Below are 13,974 nucleotides of genomic sequence, written 5' to 3' on the forward strand. Positions count from 1 at the left end.
AATGTATAATTTAATGGTAATTTCTCTATGGGTCATGATAATAGAAAGTTTTCTATCTTTCTATAGAGAAGTTTTTTTCCTATCTTTCTAAATCTCTCTATATTTTTCTATAGTGATCACAGAATATTTTTATAATTAAAGAAAGGTAAAATTCTGTATTAATAAAATAGCAAGGTTACTTTTTGAGGAGGGTTATTCTGTCACACCCCTCAAATAACATCAGTAAGATATGAACCCATAGCCCTTTATGTAGGGTCTTCTCTCCCTTTTTTGATTTTCATGTTTAATTATATTCAGGGTAGATTTCCATAAACACAAATCAAGAGTCTCAATCAAAGACATTAACAAGTCTTTTATCTTAAAATTATTAAAATTTGGGCATCTGGGTGGCTCAGTTGTTAAACATCTGCCTTCGGCTTAGGTCATGATCCCAGGGTCATGGAATAGAGCCCCACATCGGGCTCCCTACTTGGTGGGAGGCCTGCTTCTCCCTCTCCACTCCCCCTGCTTGTGTTCCCTCTCTCACTGTGTGTCTCTCTATGTCAAATAAATAAGTAAAATCTTTTTTAAAATAATATAAAATAAAATAATTGAATCTTAATTAAAATCCTTCTGCTACTCCTTTAGCCATTTTCTATTTGCTATCAGTGAAGACAGAAACAACTTGTCAGTATTTTCAGTCAGCTAAAATTTTCTACATTAAAAAAATTTTTAATGCCTCAGACACACAGTATTTTTTATTAATCTTAATGAAGTTCTAGAAACAACTTTTTTATATTTTCTTGAAGTCGTCTTTGTATAGCACCTAAAATAATAATTATTCAGAGTAAATGAGATAATACATGGGAATAAGTGCTAGGTAATTATAAACTGCTATTCAAATGTTAGTTTTAAAATTTTCATGGTATATCATCTCTTACCTTGTATTTATTTCTGATGGCATATTTCCCTCCTATTCTATGAACTGTTTCATTTCTGTGATTTCCATGGTGCTTTGCATATGCCCTCTACAAATTACAATGATTTTTTAAAATGTATTTGTAAAATGTTTTCAATCCTATACAGGTCATTTAAAATATGAAAAAATTTTAAAGGGACTGCAAAATGCAAACCAAAACCACAATGAAATACCACTTCATATCTACTAAGATGGCTAAAATCAAAAAGGCAGAAAATAACAAATGTTGACAAAGAGGTGGAGAAATTAGAACTCTTATGCATTGCTGGTGGGGATGTAAAATGGTACAACAGCTTCGGAAAACAATCTAGTGTTTCTTCAAAAGGTTAAATATAGAATTACAATATGACCCAGGCAGTTCCACTCTGAGGTATATATCCAAGAGAAATGAAACCGTATGTCCACATCAAAACTCGTACACAAATGTACATAGCAATTATCCATAACAGCCAAAAGGTAGCAACAACCCAGATGTCCATCTACTTATGACTAGATCAACAAAATGTGTTATATGTATACAATGGAATATTATTTGCCAATGAGAAGGATAAAACTTGAAAACACTATGCTAAGTGAAAGAAGTCAGTTACAAAAACCATCAATTGAATGACTACCTTTTTATGGAAATGTCCAGACAGGCAAATCTGCAGAGACAGAAAATAATGTAATGGTTACCTAGGGCTGGAGAGAATTAAGAAATGGTGAGTGATTGCTAATGAGAATGGTGTTTTTAAGGAGGATAATGAAATGTTCAAAAATTGATTGTGGTGATAGTTGAACATCTCTGAGAATATAGCAGGAACTGTTGGATTATACATTTTCTTTAATTTTTTTAAGAAAGAATTTATTCATTTATTTGACAGAGTGAGAGAGAACACACACAAGTAGGGGGAGTGGCAGACAGAGGGAGAAGTAGAGGGAGAAGCAGACTTCCCACTGAGCAGGGAGCCCAATGTGGGACTTGATCCCAGGACCCTGGGATCATGACCTGAGCCGAAGGCAGATGCTTAACTCACTGAGCCACCCAAGTGCCCCTGGATAGTACATTTTTAAATGGGTGAATTGTATGGCATGTGTATTGCATTTCCATAAAGCTGTTTGTTTGTTTTTTTTAAGACCCTGAGTGTTAACCATTTTATGTAAGTTGGTAGTATTATATACTGTTGTAATTTTTTTGAAAAAAAAAAACAACAAAACAGCACAGGCAAAATATTCACATTTTTTTAATTCTTGTATTTCTACACATTTAGAGAAATTATTTAATAGGAACAAAAAGGTATGTGAATAAAGACACCAACCACAGTATTTTCTATTAGTTTCAACTTGGAAACAATTTAAATGCTTAACAATGGACTTAATATTTTGATTCATCTACATTTCAGAAGATTATCACCCATTAAAATTATAAAACTGTGGTTAGTAAGATCATATAGAAATATGAAAAGTTTTTTTAAAGATTTTATTTATTTATTTGATAGAGATCACAGGTAGGCAACGAGGCAGGCAGAGAAGGAGGAGGAAGCAGGCTCCCCGCTGAGCAGAGAGCCCCTTGCGGGGCTCAATCCCAGGATCCTGAGATCATGACCCCAAACGAAGGCAGAGGCTTAACCCACTGAGCCCCCCAGGTACCTCAGAAATATAAAAAGTTTGAAAAAATCCTAGGTAGGTATGGAAGTATATAAAATCTAAGATAAATAACCTTAGTCATTTAAAACACCCATATCTATGAAAAGAAAGGAGGTGCCTGAATTATGGAAGATTTTTATTGCCATCTTTTTTATTTCCTGTAGTAGTTTTCTTATAAGATCCTTTTAACTTAAAAAAATGTTATTTGTTATTGCTTCATTAAACCAGTGGTAAGCATAGCAATCCAATAAAATGTAAAGGTTCCCTAGAGATGCCTAATGAAAGTATTGGGTACACGTGGGGAAGAATTTCAGGCACCGGTGTTCATGCAAACGCCATCACAAGAAGCACTCTGATGACAGCAGAGGCAATAAGGTTGTCACAAAAACTCCATTCGTTAAGCGATAGGCAGGTGTTCTACCTGTACATCTGGTACCGCCCTCCCCAGTACTGATCAAGTCCATGGTAACTCACACTCACTACTGCTCCATCAATACAAGCTTAAGATATTGTCCTATTCTCCTAGAGCTCCTACCCAAAAGTTAAGTAATGCATAGTCTTTAATTAATACTTAAGTCATAGGCGTATCCAGATAGATGTGACTGATGTGGTTTGCTGGGAAGTGATGACTGACGATGGCAAGAAATGAAAGGGCATTCAGGGAAGAGCTCTACAGAAGCTAAGGGCTCCATGACCATGTTCACACTGTCAGAAAGATGTGGCCTCCACATTTCAGCTGCCCTCAGCAGGGCAGGGGGGCAAGGAATGAGTTAAAGGCAGAGAGGTGCTAATAAAACCTTTCTTATTAGGCACTTTGACAGGAGAGACTATGTCTTTATTTTTTCACGGTGCCTCAGCATGTACAGGGGATGAGGAAACAAAATCCTTACAGGTAAAGTAAAATCCAAATGTCTAACACCCCCAAGCATACATTCCTCTAAAAATATTATGCTTCAAATGCTCTGGTGTAACTTGGAGGCCTCACTCCCAAAGCTTCACGTGTGTATTGTGTCCTCATTTGTTACTGGATTACTTACTTTCTGGCATAGGCTTCCCTGAGGGGACAGCTGGCTCCTTGACCTGGATTCAATCAACTTCCATGTAGGAGATAAACAAAATGCATATCCCCGGGTATTTGTGGCTTCCGTCTGTTACAAAGTTTGTATCATCTGTTGTTTTGAACTATCCAAGCATCTTATCCTTTAGTTAGTAGTTAATAAAAATGAAGCAAAACTGTGAGGCTGGTGAAATTTATTTTAAGATCCCTCCAATCTACCCTTTTGAAAGTTTATCATTTTACATTAATTCAAAAAGACATAGGCACCCCTATGTTCACTGCAGTGTTATTTACAATAGCCAAGATATGAAAGCAACCCGTCTACCGATAGATGGATGAATAAAGAAGATGTGGTACATGTACACAGGAGAATATTACTCAGTCATGAAAAAGAGTGTAGTTTTGCCATCTATGACAACATGGATGCACCCAGAGGGTATCACGCTAAGTGAAATAAGGCAGACAGAGAAAGGCAAATACCATATGATTTCACCTTTATGTGAAATCCAAAAAACAAACCAAATGAGCAAACCAACCAACCAACCAACAACCAAACAACAGCAAAAAAAGAAAGAAACGGGCTCATAATACAGAGAACAAACATAACTGCCAGAGAAAAGAGGGGTGGGAGGACAGGTAGAACAGTGAAGGGGATTAAGAAGTAAAAATTTCTGCTTATAAAATAAATAAATCACAGGGATGAAAAGTGCAGCATAGGGACTATAATCAATAATGTAATAACTTTGAATAGTGACATTTATTTATTTATTTACAGTGAGCACACAGTAATGTCTATAAATGTCAAATCACTATGTTGTACACCTGAAACTAACATAATACTACATGTCAACTATATTTCAATTAAAAATGAGTAAGTAAAAATACTCTCAAGTTAAAAAATTGTTTTATTATTCATTATTTCTTATAAGATCTTATTTATTTATTTTTCAGAATGAGAGAGAGAGGGAGATGGAGAGCACAAGCAGGGGGAGCGGCAGACAGAGGGAGAAGCAGGCTCCCTGTTCTCTCGATGCGGGCCTCGATCCCAGGACCCTGGGGCCATGACCTGAGCTGGAGGCAGTTGCTTAACCAACTGAGCCACCCAGGTGTCCCTTATTCTTCATTATTAAATTAGAATTTGCTTATATTGAAGATTTCGAAAATATTTATGAGTAGAAGAAAAAAGAGTCAGCTATAGCCCCCCTGTTCAGGGATGACTATTACACTACTTCAGTGGATTTTGTTCTAGTCTTTCCTTCTTGACACAGATTTTGTTGCCAGACAATACCTGGGCTCCTGCAGAAAATGGAAACATCACCATGCGTCAATACACTGAGGTATCTTCTTCTGCAACCCACCTCACACCCTAATTGAAATAGTGCCTCTCCCTACACTGTTACCATCCTTCCCCTTCTAGACAGGAGCCCCTCGGAAGATACTTCCGGCTACAATCAAGCACAGATTTAACGTAACACTCTGACCACTGTGTATGTGATTTTTGGCGCTTTCTCACACAGCCAGCCCCAAGGCCAGGTTGGTTCCTCCAGGCCTGATTCTTTCCAGACCATCCCCTTAAACTTCAGGTCCCTGAGGTACCACCATATGCCAAAGCGGAACTTGATTTAACAATAAAACCCTAACTGTAAACTCCCTTTAATTATTCTCCTTATGCTTTTACCCACAAGCGTGGTTAACCAGATAAACAGCCAACTGCCGGCTCCTTAGTTTAGGAATTGCTCCAGGTATGGCAATTCCAAATCCGAGTCAAGCTCCTCCCTTGTCAGCTCTCCATGGATGGCCTCCCAAACTGGTTTCCTGCCTCTTTTCTACCTTCCTGCTCTCTACATAGTCTTGCACAGAATGGCAATCCGGTTTCCCACTGAAACTGCTCTGACCTGGAGATCCTATAGAACACCACTGTTCTTATCGGGCCTTCATCTGATTGCTCTACAGGTGAGGACAGGATGCTCTGTACCCTTGGCCCAGTCCAGGCCTGGAGGGTGTTACCCCTGCGAGCCCCTTCTTGTCCAAAGAGCCAGAATCAAGCAGCCCAGGACTCTAAGCAAAGTACCCTAAGAAACTAACTTCAGGACAGTGCGACAAGAAGAAATAATTGGACTCTTACTTCCTGAACTTAAATATAAATACACAGAAATAAAGATCTGAATGTTTGCCAAGACATTTTCACAAAAGTGTTGAATGTGTCATGTGCCATCCATGGATTCTCAGAAGCCCGTCTCTGTCACATCTGTTCCATTTCTGGAACAAGTCAACTATTGGCTCAACTGTTTGAATCACCCAGCAGCTTGTTCGTGTATACCACAAGAATACTATGCAAATGTGAATCTCTCCTTGCCTCATGACCAAAGCACTTAAGATTTCCTTCCCCTGCCACATGACCAACAATGCTCCTTTCTTGGGCACAGCCAATAAGTAAAAAGAAATGGTTGCTGGCATGTCTCACTTGAACTAGAAAGGCTGTATTTCTCATCACCTGAATGAATAATGCACAGCCGAAATGCCCATAAAGTATTATAATTAAAAAGAAAGAAAACCATCCTACTTTAGCTGATTAACGTAAGATCTCTGACTTCAGAAAATTATCTCCTGTTTCTCCCTTATGTCACTTTTCCCATGTTTGGCTGCAAAGATGTAAAAATCTCTATAGTTAATGTTCAACCAGTCACTGAAGAGTTCAGGGTTCAGATCCCTGAACATACCTCAGGAGGTAAGTGACCTGTCATATTGTTATTGATTTAACCAGTCATATTTACACGGTCATCAAAACTTCATTTAGCCATTCAGTCAAAATTCTGATTAAGCCCCTAATGTGCCAGGCACTGAGTCATGTAATACAAAGGTAACCAAGACAAGTCCTTGCCTTGAAGGGGTCCAGCATGCACTAGTGAAAATGAAGAAATAAAAATTTCTTAGACTGTAAGTGTACAAAGGAGAGTAGTAAGGGAATAGACAGCACGGCTACCTAAGGCAGTCCCGAGGGGAGGGTTTGGGGTGAGGGTCCGGGATGGGATACCTCGAGGATAAATAATACTTGATACTAGAAGAAGGGATAAGACTTAAGTCAGCAAATCAGAAGGGAGGTGTACACATAAAAGAATGTGTGTGCTCAACAGATGGCACATGTTTCAATAGGACTGGAACGTGGGCTGCTTATGGAAAAGATAGGGAGGGCCAGGTGGTTAAGGACGTGTAAACAGCCCTGCTAAGACTGGATTTCATCCTCAAGTCACAGAAATATTTTCATCAGGAGAGACTTGAGGTCTTGCCAGCCCTCCCAACCTCCTCTCCCCTGCCTTTTCAATGCAAATGATTCTCCCACAGGACAGCCTGCACCGAGCACCTGAAGCCCAGCTGTGGACAGCGCCTGCATCAGGTGTTTATCTGTGAGTGTTTGCCAGTTTTCTCTGCACCTGTTGTTCTTCCTTACTCTTGCCTCTCAAGTCCCTACATTATCCACAGCTTCATGTGGCTGCTTCTGGTCATGTTTTTAGTTGCCACTTAGGAGTTCCCTTTCTGTATTGCTGCTTGGTTCTTTACTCTTTGTGATTGGGTGATTTTATGTTTTTATGTATGTCTTTATGTATTTATGTATTTATTCATGTATTTATGTATATATTTAGTATGCCCAGCGTGGAGCCCAACTCGAGGCTTGAACTCACGACTCCGAGATCAAGGCCTAAACTGAAATCAAGAGCCAGATGCTTAACCCACTGAGCCACCCAGGCACCCCAGATCTGGTGATTTTATAGACCTTTTTAAAAAAGATTTTATTTATTTATTTGACACAGAGAGAGAGAGACCTCGAGAGAGAGAGAACACAAGCAGGGGGAGTGGGAGAGGGAGAAGCAGGCTTCCCGAAGAGCAGGGAGCTCGATGTGGAGCTTGATCCCAGGACCCTGGGATCATTACCTGAGCTGGGGCAGATGCTCAACCAACTGAGCCTCCCAGGCGCCCCGGTTTTATAGACCTCAATTTCAGGTTACAGTGACCCTCTACGAGCAGACTCATTTGCATTGCCATTCATTTCAACTAGAGTCTCTCACAGAGGGCTTGCAATAATAGTAACACTAAGTTTTTCTGGTGGCTCTGTGCTGTGTTCATTTTCTTAAAGGCATATATAGGAAGACTATAGATCTAATCATAAAAAAGGGGATCCCAAATTTTAGGGATGTCCCTGGTGTTTCGTTAGACCTATGATCTTCCTTAGCCCTAGTCACTTGAATCCCCATTTTATGGAATAAAACCAATGGAGACCTAGATTAACTTTTTTACTGGAGTTTACCTACAGACTAGGAAGCCAAATTTTCTCTTTCCATCCGGTTGGAAAAACCCTCTAGCTATTTCAAAGTATCCTTGGCTCACATTAATTCTTGTTTCATCTAAGGACAAAACACGGAAAAATCTACATCTGCATTCAACCTTCCACAATTAAATTACTTCTGCTCACTCTTTGGCACTCCATTCCAACCCCTTCCAGCAGAACTGCCTGTGATAAAACAGTCGTGGCGGGGCGGGGGGGATTCATACTGCAGTCCAAACATGGTTATAAGCTGCAAAGATAAATAATACCGGGTATGATTTTTTTTTTTCTCACAAAAGATATGCAACAGTGGGAAATGTACAGGCCTTGGAGATTCAGAATAGGTACTCAACACTCCTTTGAGCAGGTTCTTGATCTATTAAATAGAGCTACTAGAGAGTCCCCGAGTTTTGTGATTAAAATACATGAAATACTTAAGTTACTTTACAGAGCACTCAACAAATGCTTGTTAATACTTTTATTGCCACCAATACTACTGCTATTACTTTTACTATCACAATCAATGAAATACGGCACTGAAGTCAATGACCCACTTCTAAGCTGAGCTAATGGATGATCCTGCAGATACTCAAACATATTCTACTTGAAATTAAAGTTAGTCTCAGATCCAGGCATGTCACATAACATATCGAGGGGAAGGGGGTAAGTATAGTGTAAGAAGAACATGAAAGATCTAGTTGGGAGAAGGTTCCAGTCCTCAAAGCAGACAAGTCTTTACCAGTAGAGTTTCCAGGTGATTACTACAGGAAAAACTGTTTTAACTATTAAGTGTTGGCAAAGAACGTTCTGCCCTCCACCAGCATTAAGCACCCCGCAGCCCCCACTCTGAAAGACAGAATGAAAACATATACAGGTGCCACTGCTGGAAGCTACCCGCCCTCAGATTCTGGCAATAACAACAAAAGTATTTGTAATTTCCTGCTCTAAAGAAGGCAATGCAGAAATCCTGCATTGATGTAGGAGTAATTTAAATCTGGAAGTTAGAGAAACAGTAGCTGCATTTTGATGACTGGTATTCTGAGAAATACAGGGGCCAGGAGACTTACAAGGTACGTTCATTGCTGGAAGTATTCTTATTTAACGAGGATATGCTACCGAACAGCTTCTCCTCCCCCACCAGAATTATTTAACCTTGACAGCTGTGGCTGGAAGATCTCAACTGCAGATTGAACTCCATGTTTGTTCCTTGCACCTCGATAAATTTGTTGAGTCCGCTTTGAAGATAAAAACTAATAACTACAGAAAAATTAATAGATATACGGAATGAGAAATTAAAGTTAATATTCTGCTGTGATGCCAATAAGTAAACAACATTAATTTCTGATCTGTGCTTCACCTACATCTACTAAAGAGATGGTTCTCATACGGCAGAGCCTTTTTTGTCCCTTCTGGATGAGACAGAAAGGGCACACTTTGTCTCCTTAAAGGAAGAACTACTATAGCAAACAGTGATTGTAAAATATACTCAGGGCCATATAACACATGAGTGTTAGAATTAGGAATAAAATTCAGATTTACCCTGTACTCAAATGCCTCTTCTTCACTTAGACTAAGTTATCGGTGATGAGATGGGTAGTAGGGAAGGGGAAAAAAACACCTGCCTCTATGTTCCTAGAAAGGAAATCTTTGTTTCCTCAAATCGAAATAATGATATGACATGTTGTGAATTCAGACAGACTTTTTCCAAACTGATTCTGATTTTGTCATAAAATGAAATCATGAATTCTGAGCAAATGTGAATACATGTGCATGTGTTTCCTTAAGAAATGTTTTTCGATCTAAAAAAAAATAGCTTACAAACTTAAAATTATTTGACTCGTTGCCTAATATCCTTCATGGGAAAACTTAGCTTCTTCTGTTTTAATTACTAGTTCCCACTAAGCAATTATAACTTAAGGAATTCTCTCATTTGCTTTATTAATAACTTTCATCACAGTGTAATACCCACTCTGTTTGGAACTATTGATGATACCCTCTCCAAACAAAGAGATTCTCAAGGGCATACTAAGAAGCCCATCTAAAAGATTAAAACAAAGTAGAAAAAGAGAGTATAGCCTCAAATGAGCACCAGCAAATACAAAGAAGTGAAAGAGTAAAAAAATGTCAATGTCTCCCTTACAGCTGTAATTAATTTATTTTATAGAACTTACTTTTTTAGGCAACTTATCTAATTTGAATATAAAGTTATAAGGTGTTTACCTCCTTACCACAAAAACTTGCTTTTTAAAAAAATAGATTTATTTATTTATTTATTTATTTGAGAGAGACAGAAAGAGAGAGAGAGAGAGAGAGCATACACAAGAAGAGGGAGGGGCAGAGGGAGAGAAAGATGGGGGTGGGGTGGGGGGGGGGAAGAAGACTCCCTGCTAAGTAGGGAGCCCAACACCAGGGGGCTTATCTCAGGACCCTGAGATCATGACCAGAGCCAACACCAAGAGTCAGAGGCTTAACTGACAGACAGGTGCCCCACAAAAACTTGTTTAATAGGAATGAGGGACAATTCTTGTAGGGAAGAAGAAATCAGATAATCGTTTTTTCTTGCATCCCAGTAATGTCCATATTAGCTATTAAATCCAAAGAGTATTATTTAAATAATATCCATACTAAAAATTAGACACAAAGTATTTTCACCCACTTTGGCTAAATAATAAAGGTTAAATTTTTCTTGATATTGATATAGCATTTTATTACATCAACCTATCTTTAAAGAACTGCACCGAATCTGTATTTAGAAAATACAGTTAGTCACACTCCTACTCCAAAGTCCCTACAATGAAAATATCTCTTTAATGAAGATTATTCCTAAGCCTTTCTTTACCAAAAAAACAAAGCAAAACAAAGAATAAATACACTAATCCTTCGGGGTTTTTCAGCATAAGTGAATAAATACATTAATATTCAGATGGTATGATTTTTAAAATTTGAGAGCACCAGACCTGCAACTTACAGTGGGAGGACACCTGAACAAACTTGTCATGTGCCAAAATATGACCTTTCACCAAGAATTCTGCTTCCATGACTCAGCCCTTAGAAACCCAGGAAAAGGATGGGCTTTGGCTTTCAAGCTTACCTTCCTCGGGGACTACTGACCTCCTGTGTCGGCACTTCCAAATCTTGGGAACTGACACTGGTTGTCCATGTCTCAGCTTATAGTAGTAGCATGCACCCATGGTGCCAAAGGGTGGGGAGCCTGCAGCAAACATGATGGATTCTCAGGACGGCTTGAGAAGAAGGAACGTGTGGAGGACGTATTTCCCCGGCTCCATCACAGGAGCCAACTGGTACAATGCCACCTGGGAAGAGACTCCACCACACATTAATGAGTCAACCTTCCGGAAGCATGGTGGGCCAGACAGGTTTCACCACTTTACAGTCCTATGAATGTGAAGGCTTTGGAAAAAAAGACACAATATTCTGTAAGAGCTTCTTTCATTGTCTTCTTCTTTCAGGGAATGGGAAAAGTGATCACTTTGCTTTTCAAAAGATGCTATCCATTAAATATAGAAACTTAAACATTTTTTTAACTTTCATGTTTTGAATCATCTCTCAAAACCACGTCCTCCCATTCTAAAAACTAATGATTCTACTATATCCATCTTCAAAATGTGTTCAGGGGGTGGGGATGGTGTGTGCCTGGGTGACTCAGTTGTTAAGCATTGAGAGTCTGCCTTCCCAGGGTCCTGGGATCGAGTCCTGCTTCAGGCTCTCACCTCAGCAGGGAGCATTCTTCTGCCTTTCCCACTCCCCTTGTTTGTGTTCCCTCTCTCACTGTATCTCTCTGTGTTGAATAAATAAATCAAATCTTTTAAAAAATGTGTTAGGGTATTTTGTTTCCAGATTTTGAAAGCCAATTTTCTTCCTTACCCTTACAAGATGACCTCCATCACTATATTCATTCTTGGATATAAACTTGGACTATGAAAAAGCCACTGTATAATTATCTTAATGAAACTTTGTGTTTATATTACATCTTTTATCTAAAGAGCTCGAAGCATTTTGCTAACATGATCTTATTAAGCTTCACAACACCCCACTCAAGAATGTGATGGTAAGGGTTATTACTACCAATTTTAATAGGTGGGGAAACTGAGAGATTAGCGATTAAATGACTCAATTTGAGGTCACAATGCTAGCTGAAGGCACATTTTGATTCAAGACTCTGACCTCTCTTTCCAAGGACATACCCAGCCCAGAGCTTAATGCTGAAATGGGACTTTGTTTTCAACTTCTCAGAAAAAAAAAAAAAAAATCCATTCTTTGGCTCTAAGGCTTCAAAAATCAAAATCAGGGAAATAAAAATTATTTTATGTTCTCAAATTATGGCACATGTGCTGAAGATAGCAGATGTGTTCACTCAAGTCATGTTAACCCCCTCCTTACTCTTTCCAAAGCCCACCACTATCTACCCATCAATGAATCAGGCCAGATGGTGTTCATACTGTTTATATTAGAACAGCTAGCCAGTGCGATTTTTCCCATGTAACAGGAGGAAAGGGAGGTTCACTGCTGGTAATCTTATGCAAGTTCATTGTGAGATAGTCAAACAATATGTAAGTGTACAGTACAAAGGTGAAAAAAAACCTGTCACCACCCCTTGAGGTGACCACTGTTAGATGTAGGGATGTATGAATGCACACATGTAGTGACATCAAACAATATTTTTTATAGCTTATTCTGATTGCCTTTTCCTTGTCAGTACCCTTTGTCAGTTCATATATATCTATATCTATCTATCTATCTATCTATATACAGCATTCTTTTAACTGATTACATACCCATTTTTATGGATATGTGCATACGAATATACAGAAACTTATTTTACCCAATCCCCTCTCATTGGACATCTGGGCATTTCCTTTTTTATCCCTCTCTTATGAACTGCAGTAAATATCCTTGTATGTTTAGCTTTATGTGTTTTTCAAATATTTCTTTTGAATCTACTTCTCATTTTTTACATGCTCTAAGATACTTGCTTATGAAAATCTACCTGTTAATTTATGACTGAGCTGCTGATTGAATTGTGAGCCAACAGCTCTGGATAGAAAATCAGTTCCCCTTTTTCTTTCTATCACTGCCTGGCAGAGGCTTTGGATTTACACGCAGGATACTAGCCTACCTTTATCCGTATGGCCCACAAATGTGAACTGGAAAGCACTCCGCATGGGACATAGGAAAGATGGCTAAATGATGTGATAAATCAATAGCCACCAATGACACAGAGCCCAATTTCCTGAATGCCTTATTTCAACAGAAAAATTAATTCTTGGCCTTTTACCAATAGCCAGAATAAGTCCATGTTTTGGAGCAAAAAGTGTTTTACGAGTAAGACTTTGATCATATGCCTAAGTCTGAATCCGAGGATAGTAATGACTGACTACTTTGCACCTCTGCTTCCTAAGACCACTTGGGAGACTCAGTGTCATAGTCAGTGCAACGGCATTATCTTTTACAGTTTTTAGGAGCGTGTACAAATTGAGATCCCCAAAGGAGCGCCTTCTTCTCTCACTTTTAGTGGGCTTTGCCCTCGTGTCACATTTATGTTCACATGGATGCCCTGTGTTGATTACCTTACTTCACACTAAAGTACATGGTTGACAAGCATTGCTTTTCTACTTTAAAAACTAAAGAAGGCCAGACTTAGAGCCACAACAGAAGGCTAGACATAACCAGCTCCCATTGCTATTGTTTCTATTAATTTATCCATTTGTTCACTTACCAGATATGTACTGCAAGCAAACAAGGTGAATACCGTACAGTTCTTGCTTCCAGGGGCTCACAGTACAGTCAGGGCCACAGACAAAGAAAAGAGGCAAATGAAGAATGATAACCTGGAAGTGTAGGAAAGGGTTCCTGGAGACTTTTATAGCTAATTATACAGAGAAACGAACAGAGAAAAGCAAACACCTTGCCAACAGAATGAAGTACAATGCTTTTGGTCATGGGACACCTAAAAGACTTTGAAAATCTTCACCAAAAAAGCAAATAAGCTGA

General features: G+C 38.9%; 1 protein-coding gene across 3 annotated transcripts in view; it reads right to left on the reverse strand.

Annotated features, from left to right (window-relative positions):
* Nucleotides 1-13,974, reverse strand: part of FMN1 (formin 1) — a 406,533-nt gene that overhangs the window by 311,398 nt on the left and 81,161 nt on the right. The window contains exon 1 of one of the 3 annotated variants that reach the window (XM_032856916.1): nt 11,054-11,233. The exons of the other annotated variants lie outside the window; for them this stretch is intronic. Within the exon in view, the coding sequence (XP_032712807.1) occupies nt 11,054-11,186 (133 nt within the window). The 5' untranslated portion in view covers nt 11,187-11,233. Of the gene's footprint in view, nt 1-11,053; nt 11,234-13,974 lie in introns of those variants that run through there. 3 annotated transcript variants of the gene reach the window in all.

Source organism: Lontra canadensis, unplaced genomic scaffold, assembly GCF_010015895.1.
Source record: "Lontra canadensis isolate GAN:19392208 unplaced genomic scaffold, GSC_riverotter_1.0 scaffold12, whole genome shotgun sequence".
Lineage (NCBI taxonomy): Eukaryota > Metazoa > Chordata > Mammalia > Carnivora > Mustelidae > Lontra > Lontra canadensis.